General features: G+C 41.9%; 1 protein-coding gene across 5 annotated transcripts in view; it reads right to left on the reverse strand.

Moving 5' to 3' along the window:
- SYNRG (synergin gamma) overlaps positions 1–12,396 on the reverse strand; it is a 132,583-nt gene that overhangs the window by 60,139 nt on the left and 60,048 nt on the right. For all 5 annotated transcript variants that reach the window (XM_033921945.1, XM_033921943.1, XM_033921940.1 and 2 more), the window contains one exon: positions 10,488–10,550. In XM_033921945.1, coding sequence (XP_033777836.1) covers positions 10,488–10,550 — 63 coding nt within the window. The remainder of the gene's footprint in view (positions 1–10,487; positions 10,551–12,396) is intronic.

Below are 12,396 nucleotides of genomic sequence, written 5' to 3' on the forward strand. Positions count from 1 at the left end.
CGTATATATTAAGAAAAATAAAATTAGTTGAGTGTATCGCAGCATGTACTAGACACCATCTTCCTTCAGTGTCTATTTTAAAATTGTGAATAACGGGAAATAGTTTATCATTGAAAAATATTGACACACCATTTTTCTTTTGATGAGTTGCAGGGGAATATAAGTGAGTTGAAAATCCCTTTAGTTGAAATTTCGAGGCAGCAGCGGGCAGGAGGTGGGTTTCCTGCAAATAAATTATATCAGGATGTTTATTGGATACATAATTAGCTATCTTTTTCCTTTTAATGGGATGGTTAAGACCATTCACATTAAAGGAAAAAACATGTAAATCAGCCATAATATATGATATATATTGTTGAATCATAGATTATATCTCCTCTGTCCAGAAAAATAATTGATATAGTTGTAAGCTCGGGCAGACACTCCTGTCTAAGAAGAAGAGAGATAAAAAAAAGTGTGAAAGTAAAAGAAAAGAAATCAATAATATCAGCATAGTATATGGTTAGAAAAAGAATGGACCACACTATTCTACATATTTTAAAACATTTTAAATGTGATCCTGTGACCACGGAATAATAACACATATGGAACAACTAATAAATTCCACACCTATTCAATAATAGAAAATTTGAGATTAGTGTGCTTGATTTAGCAGAATATATGACATAGTATATACAATTCATTACGAATTATAAGAAAATGAATAGACAAAATAGACAGTGAATTTGGAGCTGTCCAAGAAGGATGTCATATCTCTATATTGATCAATCTAAGGTAGGTTTAAAAGATGCAAAAATAAGAGGAGTTAGACCGTTGGATCCATTGCCAGGGCGCCGCTAGCTACTGTCACAGGTATAGAATCTATAAATTGTTGAGCAGTTATTGTGTCTGTGAAGGTGTGTGATTTCCCATCATACCAAATGCGTAAGGATGCAGGATATATAAGTGCAAATCGCACTCCTCGATGATGAAGTATGGAGCATAGTGGTGTCATCGCCTTACGAAGGGAGGATACATGTAAAGAGTAGTCATTGAATAGTAGCAATTTTTGTCCTTTATATTCAAGCCGGCCAGATTTCCGAAAAGCTTGCATGATAAGCTCCTTTTCTTTCCAGTTGATGTATCTAGCAATCGTTGTTCGCGGGTGGTTGTTATCACTTGTACGTTGGCCCAAACGGTGTGCCCGTTCGCATAAAAAACCAGACGTTGGGGTCACCAGGCCAAGTTGCTTTGGTAGCCAAACTTGGAAGAAGTGATAGAGGTCTTGGTCTGCTTGGAGCTCAGGTAGCCCCACTACTCGTATATTATTACGACGCTGACGGTTCTCCTGAGCATCTAAACGTTCTGTCAGTGCTGTCACCTGGGTCTGTAAACTAATCACACTCTCCCGTTCATGTATTACTGCGTCCTCATTTTCAGATATCCTCTGTTCTACTGCTGTAATACGGCCAGCCTGTGTTTCAAAGCGGTCATTAATGCAGTCAACTGCTGATTGTAATTTATGGAGTTTATCTTCCAAGGATTTAGTGACCATTTTTGAAATTTCCTGTGCCCATTCACTCCAGTGTATCGAGGTTGGAGTGGGAATTGGTGACGTCGCCATTTTGAGCATGGAGTAATCAATTTTGTGTTTCGGCGTTTTCGCCGATTTTACTGGCATGACGGGTTGTTGCGCACTAAAAGAGGGCTCACTTATCAACAAGCGTCGACAGGGACCCCAGTTGTGGCGATCTGATTTGTTTTGTTTATTAGGCAGATGAGTTCAATAACTCCGAGATATTCGGTTTCAGATGCAAATTAAAGTTCTTTGCATCAAGTTCTATCCGATTGTATAAAAATATAAGATATAATAGCACAGTTTAATTTAAAACTAGGTGCGGGTGTAAGGAGCCGTTACACCATATGTGTAATCACAGCGGCAATCAGGCCACGCCCCATTTTTTTTTCTTCTTCCCTTCCCTTTCCTTCTTTCTTTCCTTTCTTCTTCCCCCTCGACGACCAGCAGTGGGCTGAGAAGAAAAAAAAAAAAAAAAAAAAAAAAAAAAAAGTAGCACTCAAATGAGCTGAGGAGAGCAAGGCTCCTAAATGAGCAGTGCAGGATAAACTCTCTTGCTTGAGGGGTGGAGGAAGGAGGGACTGTGTCGAAAGTGGCTGTTGGGGGCGGGGCAAACCGCCGATCTCGGGCTCCTCCGGTGCAGTGAAGGGGGATGCCTCGATCTTCCTTCCCCTTCACTGTGCTGGATTTTGACGCTGGGTTTTGTATTTCAGAGCCCTTAAGAGGGCTGCAAAGGCAGAAAGTGGCTGTTGGGGGCGGGGCAAACCGCCGATCTCGGGCTCCTCCGGTGCAGTGAAGGGGGATGCCTCGATCTTCCTTCCCCTTCACTGTGCTGGATTCCACGGATGGATCTTCAATTCAGAGCCCTTAAGAGGGCTGCAAAGGCAGAAAGTGGCTATTATTTGTTCCCCTGATGAGCCAAACATTGGTGAAACAAGGTCACTTGTTGGAAAGATTGGAGAAGACGCGATAGCGTTGGAGCTCAAGTCGTCTTTTGTCAGCTAAGTCCTTGAACGTGCTAATGGGTGACTTTGCCCTTTTCTAAACCTGAGCTGTTCTGTGAGGGAGTTTTTTTTGCCAGTGAAAATATCAAAAGCAGTTTTGATTTGTATCTTTTGGTTCTATACTACCACATTAGTCTGAGGCTTTATCTCCCTCTTTTTGGGTGCATGCTGGGTTTGAAGAGGGGGGGTACTTCAGTGCCATGATCACACAACATTTTGAATCATTATATGAACATATTATATGTTGTGCGTCCTCGTATAATTTAAGACAATATCTTTACAATTACGCTGACCCCTCAAACAGCTTGCAAAGACAAAAATGCTGTGGAGATGTCCAAGATGCGGGCTTTATTGAAGATACAGTCATAAAATCCAAATAATAAAATGTCTAGGACTCATAAGATGGAAACTATGGACCCAACACGGTCTGTGTTTTGACGACCCAGTCTTCCTCAGGTCTACAGCATTAGAGCATTACTCTATCGCGCAGAGCTCTCGAGCAGGATTGTTCTCAGCCTTTGATCCATGCTCTTTGACTTAGGACTCTTAGGGAACCCCTGAGGAAGACAGGGTCGTCAAAACATGGACCGTGTTGGGTCCATAGTTCCCATCTTATGGGTCCTAGACATTTTATTATGTGGATTTTATGACTGTATCTTCAATAAAGTTGCATCTTGGACATCTTCTCCACAGCATTTTTGTTTTTGGTTGCTCTTTGATTCTGTGAAGTATCAAGGGTCAATTTTTGTTTGTTTGTGTCCCTCAAACAGCTTGAACAGCACTAGGAAATAAGAAAATAAATCACTATTTTTACCATTGTTAATAAGAGAAAGGCAAGTAAGCACCAAATACATACTAATATAAAGTAAATGTTGTTCAAAAATACTAACTCGTCTGCTTATTATCAAGGACAAAACAAAAACACAATTTTTAGTTAAGAATGTTAAAAAAAAATTACCTTTCTGAAATTAAGCACATTTCACAAATCTGCTCCTACATATGCTAGCATTTGTACTGTTTTCAGACACTTTTTTGAAAGACTTTACTGTTTACATTTGTGGAAGATTAATTGAAACACATTTGTGAAATCAATGCTCATTTCAGGAAAATGCAACCAAACTTTTCAAGCCAAAAACTTCAAAACAAAAACAGGTTGGTACAACCCACTTACTGACAGACTGTTAGCTTTTCCACTAGATAGGTAAGCTGACAAAAAGGTTACAAATGTCAGTCACAGACTGAGAAGTAACTTTGCAAAGCACTGTAGCCTAGCCACAAACAATTTGCCTATCTAGATCAGTGTCAGGGCAGGTGTCATCAAAAGGCACACAGGCCAAGCACTGCTACAATTTTTTTTTTTTGTACAATAAAAGTTTGTTACTGCAGTAGGTCCTCTTGAAGGGAAAAAACTACACTTCTCCCTCCAAATTCGTGGGTTTAGAACCTGCAAATTCGATTATTTGAGATTTTCTAAACCCTGACCCACCCCCACCTCACAAACCGTCCACACCTTACCTGATGGTCTAGCGGTGAGGGCAGGAACAATCTTCCTATGCTCCTGCCCCGTGCAGAGCCATCAACAAAAATGCCTTGAGTTCCTGTGATCTCACAAGACTACAGCGGGAACTCACACCAGCCATTTTTGTTGATAGCTTTGTACGGGGCAGGAGTGTAGGAAGATCGCTCCTGCCTTGCTTTACCGCTAGACCACCAGATAAGGTGCAGAGAGGTCCGGGAGGCAGGGGTGGGTCAGAGTCGTCCCAAAAAGTTATTTGTGGGCTGGCTCTGCCCTTAACCTCTGTGAATATGGAAGAGAAGTGTTATTTTTAAAAGATCTGGATTTAGAAATTGCCATTTCACTCTGATCCTCATATTAAAGAAAACAACCAAAATTAGTTTTTTCTGATTTCAGCTGAAGCCAAAACAATAATAGCAGCACACCTCTCCCCCGTGCATGTCTTATAAACCTGATGGTTTAGTAACCTCATTGGGACAGGACTAATCCCTAGTCACTCCTGCCCATGCTAGCTCCAGTCAAAATGGCTACTACAATGTCCTTAAAAAACAGCAGATGGGGGAGAGAGGAAGGGTGTGTGTGACTTAAGGTTAGAGTAGGGCCTACTTTTGGTCAGGGGAGTTTTGGTATCAGCTGAAAATGCAGCAGCATTTTTTACTGAAATGAGGCCAAATTTGAATTTCAGACCGGTTCAGTGCCAAAAAAGGAGTTACTTACCGTAACAGGTGTTATCCAGGGAAAGCCCTCCCTCCGACGTCAGCGCTGACATCGGGAAAGACTTCTGATTGGCTATGTGTACTGCAGCAGGGCAGGCAGGAAATGGAAGACGAGCCTTGCATCAGGGCAGGTAGAAAAATCAGATGAGCTTCGCGGCATTGGACCCCGCAGATCCCCGAGAGTACGAGGAGCGTCCCCATGGGATCCCCGTGACCCTAGGGGGCGTCCCCACAGGATCCCCGTGATCTGAAAGGGGAACCCGCGGGATCCCCGCGGATCCTGCAGGATTCCCGTTGTCCCCGTGCAGCTCTCTAGTCCCTGGATAACTCCTGTTATGGTAAGTAACTGTGCTTTATCCTAGGACAAGCAGGCAGCATATTCTCACATATGGGACTCCTTAGCTTACTGCAATGGGATGGAGGGAGGTTGGCCATTTAAGAGAATAAATTTTTTAACACTGCTTGGCTGAAGTGACCATCTCATCTGGAATAGGATTCCAGGCAGTAGTGAGAGGTGAATGTGTGAACTGAGGACCAAGTAGCTGCTTTGCAGATCTCAATGGGAGTGGAACATAAGAATGCCACTGAAATTGCCATAGTTTGAACCTTATGTGCTGTTACATGACCCCTGAGTTGCAGCCCAGCCTCAGCTTAACTGAAGGAAATATAGGCTGCTAACTCTTGGTTACAGGCCGGCCCAAACTTGTTAGGATCAAAGGAGATAACTGTTGAGGAGATTCACAAAGGGCACGGATCCGATCTGATCCATGTCCGGGGGGGCTGATTCACGAATCACCCTCATGCAAATGAGGACGATCAGAATCACGCCCCCATCCGACTGTCAGGATCGCTCTATAGCAGAACTTTGTATTGATGGTGTCGATGGGCAATTCGAAACCGCTGCAATTTTCTGCGAGTCAAATTAATTGGTATATATGTATATGCTTCTATTATATCTAGAAAGCATAGCCAATTGTTTTGATCTAACAAAGAATATAGAGTTCCTAGGGATAACATTCAAAACTTTTCTTTGACTAGGAACTTATTGAGGTGACGGAGGTCAAGAATTGGACGCAGATCTCATCTTTTTCAGAATGAGAAAATACCTGGAGTAGAACCCCCTGATTTTTCTGTAGAGGGGGCACTACTTCTATGGCATTTAGTTGAGACTCTCTATTTCCTGAAGAAGGGCAGTCTGCTGAGGGTTCAAAGAAGACTCTCTTGGAGGATGATTTGGAGGTTTGGAGAGAAAATGAAGAGAATAACCCTCTTTGATGACTTTGAGGACCCACAGATTGGTTGTTATTAGAGTCCAACATTGATGGTATATTTACAGACGACTTCCGATTGGTTGAAGAAGCAGCTGAGATAGGGGAATAGCAGCTATACCCCTGAGAAGCACATCAAAAAGACTGAGTAGGCTTTTGAGGAGCTGTTGTCTGAGGTTTCTGAGATTGTTTTTACATCTGCTTTCTCTTAAGTGGTGGTCTAGACACAGACGGTTTAGTAGAATATCACCGCTGATATGAATAAGAAGATTTAGCAGGTTTCCTTGAAGTCGAAGGTTTAGTCTTTGTCTTGACCAAAGAATTCCAACTTGTTTCAAGCAACATCAACTTTTGTGTGGCTGGTTCAATGGAATCCAAAGAGCTCATTCCCTAAGCATGGAATATTGGCTAATCTGTCCTGAAGATTAATAACAATGTCAGAAACTCTTAGCCAAACCAAGCATCTCATAGCAACAGACAGAGCCAATTCTCTAGATGACATTTCAAAAGCATCATAGGCTGATCTTGCAATATACTGTCTAGTTTGTGAGAGAGTTCTCACAAGTTGTTGATACTGCGCAAGATGTTCTTTAGGAATGTACTGGTCAAAACTAGGCAATTGCTTCACCAGTTGTTTCAGATAACAGAAAATGCAGAAATTGTAATTAAGGATTCTGCTTGCCAACATGGAATTCCGATATAGGCGGCACCCAAATTTGTCCATAGTATGGCCTTCACACCCTGGGAGTGCTGATGCATAAACTTTGGAATTGGAAGACTTATCAAACCCTGGACAAGAAATGATTCTGTAAAGGGAATCAAGCTTTCTTGGAGCAACAGTAACGGTTAGAGGCGTTTCCCAATTTTTGAAAAGTGCCTCTTTAAGAATACCATGTAACTGCAATTTTAAGAGTTCTTTAGAAGGTTCATCATAATCCAAAGCCTTCAAGTACTCCGCACTGTAGGCAGTGTCCACTTCCAATCTAACAGGCAAGGCTTTACCAAGTTGTCTAATGTATTCTAAAAGGAAAGCCTTACTGAAGGAGATCACTGTTGAGGAGGTGTTTTCTGCGGCAATGAGTCTGAAGGGATACCAGTAGACTCAGGCACAGATAAAATAAGTGAACATTCTAAGTCAGAACGCGGGTCTGAATCATACAGGGGAGTTGGCAACCTTGAACGTCACAAAGAATGATGTGTACGTTTTCAGTACTGGCCTGATGAACATGAGAAAGAGGATCGATGAGTATTTTTTACATTTTGAAGTTTGAGATAAACGCGATGAGGATTGACCACATCTTGAATGTCGATGTGTTGAAGGAAATCGATACCTCAAGGAGGCGCATCGATGTGGAGATTGATGCCTGGAGGCTGAGCGTTGTCGAGATGGTGAGCGATGATTCCTCACAGAGTCCGGCGGAATGCGGTGCTCTGATGGACCAGTGACAACGGTACCCTTAAGAACATAAGCAGTGCCTCTGCTGGGTCAGACCAGAGGTCCATCACGCCCAGCAGCCTGCTCATGCAGCAGTCCATCAGGTCCAGGACCTGTACAATAATCCTCTATCTATACCCTTCTATCCCCTTTTCCTTCAGGAAATCATCCAATCCCTTCTTGAACCCCAATATCATACTCTGTCCTATCACACCCTCTGGAAGCGCATTCCAGGTGTCCACCACCCTTTGGATGAAGAAGAACTTCCTAGCATTGGTTCTGAAACTGTCCCCTCTAATTTTTCCGAATGCCCTCTCGTTCTTGTAGTTTTCAAAAGTTTGAAGAATCTGTCCCTCTCCACTTTCTCTATGCCCTTCATGATCTTGTAAGTCTCTATCATGTCCCCTCTAAGCCTCCGCTTTTCCAGGGAAAAGAGCCCCAGTTTCTCTAATCTTTCAGCATATGAAAGGTTTTCCATACCTTTTATCAATCTTGGCGCTCTTTTCTGAACCCTCTTGAGTATCGCCATATCATTCCTAAGGCCTTGTTATGCTATGCTCAAGCTGGGCCGGTACCGAAGGAGTCGATGAAAGCACCAGAAGGCAGTGCAGTTTAAATATATCACCAAGCTCCCATAAAGTCTCTCCCAAAATGCACTCGTACTGATGGCTCAACAGCCAGTACCATTGGTACATTAGGCTGTTTTGGAGTGGGTGATCTCGAAGAGGATGCACACTGTGGAGGAGAGACAACCTGCAAAGCTGGGGAGCGGTGGTGTCGTTGTTTGGTCTGCATCAAGGGACTCGATGCTGTAAAGACCTATGATGCTGGTTTGGAAGCAGATGATTTTTTAGCTGGCTTTCCCGATGCCAGAATCTCCTGCGATGTCAATGCAGAAGTCTTTGATATCGATGGCTTAGTGGTAATCCATATAAGTGCTGAACAACTGCACCTGCTGAGCATGACGGGTTCTTAAGAGAGCACAATTTTAAAGAAGAACACTGAGAACAAGTCTTGATGTGGTGTTCTGGCCCTAAACACTGAAGGCACCAGGTATGAGGGTCAGCTATAAAAATGGACTGCTGACACTTACCGCACTTCTCAAAACCTGTCCAAGGTTTTAACATGGATGGGAAAATTAACTCGGCAAAATTAAACTCAATTTTTGACGAAAAACCTCAGAGAAAAAGAGATTTCTTTCTTTCCACTTGTCTTAAATAAAAACAAATGAAAAGAGAAGAAAAAAATTACACGAAGCAGGAAGGCAACACTGACTGAAGGGAGTTCAGTCAAAGGATACTTCTTTGCTTCACAGAAAACGAAGAATTGAGGTACCACGAGCCTCTTCAGGCAGGAAGACAGTCACGCATGAGCGGTGTGGGTAGGCACAAGCATCTCAAAAGCTTTTTAAAGTGACAGTCACTTGTCAGACTTTCCATACCGGGCTCTATGGATGACGTCACCCATATGTGAGAATATGCTGCCTGCTTGTCCTAGAATAACAAAAATTTGGTCAGCTTTTCTTCATATATCCAATGGCGAAGCTGCCACCTTTGGACAAGCTGAATAATAAGACCTTGCTTTGGGCCCTGGGGTAAAGAACCTTAAAATTTCAGGCTGCATCTCTCTACTCTGCTCTAGCAGACCCTGTGTTATCTCTGCCCCAGAAATTTATAGTCTTAATTTATTGTCAATTATTCTAATTAGGACAACAGGAGAACTCTTTATATTTCATTACCTGCAAAGAATCAAACAATAAATAAGCATACAATATAACTCTAAGACTACCTAAGAAATAAACACTAAATAAAGCATATAATATAATCCTTAGGTTCTCTATACTAGACCAATATATCCCAGTTGGCAAGCAGTTATATGTATGTACTCGCTGCAAAGAGTTCCTAGCTCTCAGAGAATGAGTATGTTCCTTTGAGGCTACAGTAGCAGAGTTGGAGGAGCTGAGGGAGACAGAGAAGTACATAGAGACCTACAGGGATGTTATAGAGAAGTCACACCTCCAGTCTCGTAGCCCCTGTGCTGCCTTGGAGGAGAGAGGTCTCCTCAAAGGAGAGCATCACCCTGGTGAAGTAGGAAATAATCCTGTAGCTAGGACCCGCCCACCAGGGCATGCAATATCCTCTTTCACCGACGATGTGTCTCCAGGGGCTACTGCCCAGGAGGGAAAAGTTAAAACTGGTTAAAGTTGGTTATTCGATCATCAGGCATCTAGATAGCTGGGTGGCTGCTGGGCATGAGGATCGCCTGGTCACTTGCCTGCCTGGTGTGAAGGTAGTGAACTCACGCGTCACTTAGATAGAATTTTAGATAGTGCTGGGGAGGAGCCAGCTATCTAAATACACGTAGGTACCAATGACATAGGAAAATGTGGGAGGGAGGTTCAGGAAGCCAGATTTAGGCTCTTAGGTAGAAAGCTAAAATCCAGATCCTCCAGGGTAGCATTTACAGCTCTAAGCAGACGTTCATACTATCCAAAGTTAATAATTGCAGCTACTTTATAAATATGACCAACACACTAGTTCTTAAATCCTTTTTCTGTGTTAAATATGTTTTCATTTGGAAGATGTTTTGTATTGTATGTTTTCTGAATGGAAAACTAATAAAACTATTATAAACTATCCTCCCCTTTTACAAAAACGCAATAGCAATTTTTAGAACATAAGAATTTGCCGCTGCTGGGTCAGACCAGTGGTTCATCGTGCCCAGCAGTCCGCTGCTGTGGTGGCCCCCAGGTCAAAGACCAGTGCCCTGAGACCAGCCCTACCTGCTAACGTTCCGCTTCAACAGGAACCCGTCCAACTTTGTCTTAAATCCCTGGAGAGTGTTTTCCCCTATAACAGCCTCCGGAAGAGCGTTCCAGTTTTCCACCACTCTCCGGATGTCAGGAGCAGCGCAGAGCATTCAGCGCACCAACCTCTGCTAAAAAACGCTACTGCGGTTTTGTAAAAAGGAGGGTAACTGTAACCAACACTTACCAAAGGACTTGGTCTCGGAGGCAGGCTGTAACTCCCGGAAGGCACTATACTTATCTCCCACATCTATGATGCAAATTTTGAGAAAATGGAGACCAGTTAATTGCTGAAAAATACAAATTATAACTTTGCAAGCTTTTTTGTTGTTTTGGGGCTGGCAGTTTCCCCCTAATCCTTTGGGCTTCCAGCTCAATTCAAAGCAACTTCCAATGGACTTTAAACATCACGACAGTTCATCCGCAACTACCCAAGTGGGGATGAAAGTTCCTCCTATTTACCCTAGTCATTGTAGCAACAGTCCTCAACTAGGGGTCACATATCAGGGTTTGAGAATTTTGTAATCTTAAGGGTCTAAAATCTGGCCACCACTACACAATAACTGGGACTTGTCAACCCTTGGAATGGAAAGCAGAAAAAGATCACTGCCTCTGTGGCAACCCAGCCTTGGGAAAGAGGTTAGACTTGGCAACAAAACACTGCACTAGTTAAGATACGGACGTCCCTTCACATCTAATCAGTAGGTTATAAGATGCTGATCATTGGATTGGCAGATTAGACAAGGACAGCACTGAAAGTTAAGCTACTCTACAGTAAAATTCTTATAGTTCAGGAATCCTTCCTTATCTTTGGGAAGTAAAGGACAGTGGGAGTGCTAAAAGTCAGATTATAAAATCTCCAGTGTTCAAGGGACAGGTGTGTTTACAATCCATGGCTAAGATGCCCCAAAGTAGTGCGATACAAATTTCCTTGTAAGATGAATATTAATTTTAAGCAGTCTTTTAAGTACAGTTACTCTGCTAAATGAGAAACTATTGTGCAGACTGCTGTAAACATAATTGGGGGAGAGGGTGTAACCAAATCAAGTCTTTAGCAGTAGGTGCCTAAGCAAAGAAACCACTTTTTAAAACTATATTGATTCTTGGGGGGGGAAGTCATTGTGTTATCTATGTGGCCACACACATACGTAAATAGCTTCTTATAAAAGACCAACTGGCATAAAAAATATGTACTGGGACACGATGGTACATATTTTGCTAGTACTTGTGTAAAAGGGCAGAGTTTGGACACAGCATGGGAGACTTTGCAATTTAGCTTATTTTACAATCTAGGTGTGTGCTTCTTTTTTTTTTTTAGTTCAATAATTTTATTGAATATTATAAGTAATATACAGAAAGCAGTTCAAATACATAAAAATTGAATAAGAAATAGTGATGTAGAACAAAAGAAATCATAATTGCAGTCATTTGCATATAATAGATTAGTAAGAAGAATTCAGAGTATTTGAAACTGCTAAGAAAAGAAAGAGAGAGGATAGAGAAGCAAAAAGGATGAAGTAAAAAGAAAAAAGAGAGATGAAGAAAGAGAGAGAGAAAAAGAGAGAGAGGCAAAAGTGTCTACAAGGCAGAATGAACATATGAGTCTAAGAATGACCAAGGTGATTTATTTCGCACCAAATTTGTAGAATAACGGGATATTATGTTCTTTGGTGTGTGCTTCAAACATTATAGGAACAGACATTACACCTGCTCCAGGGAAACTGCAAATGTCCATGTCTGCAAGATAGGCATGATTTCCACTGGTTAGATCAGCATTTTATAAACACACAAAGGCATATGTGTCTTTGTAATATGTTATGTTATGTTATTTCTTTCTTATATACCGCTAAATCCGTTAAGTTCTAAGCGGTTTACAGAGAAATATACATTAAATATACAATAAAGGATACAATAAAATAAGATAAATAAAGAAAGAATGGGTACTTTGAAATTCCCTTACTGTCCCGAAGGCTCACAATCTAACTAAAGTACCAAGGACAAATAAATTAGCAAGTAGTAGATAGGAAAATAAAGATAGCGGAAATGAGATACGGTACTTAAATTACTTTTTAAACAAATCCCACTATCAAAAATAC

This window comes from Geotrypetes seraphini, chromosome 15 (genome assembly GCF_902459505.1).
Source record: "Geotrypetes seraphini chromosome 15, aGeoSer1.1, whole genome shotgun sequence".
NCBI lineage: Eukaryota > Metazoa > Chordata > Amphibia > Gymnophiona > Dermophiidae > Geotrypetes > Geotrypetes seraphini.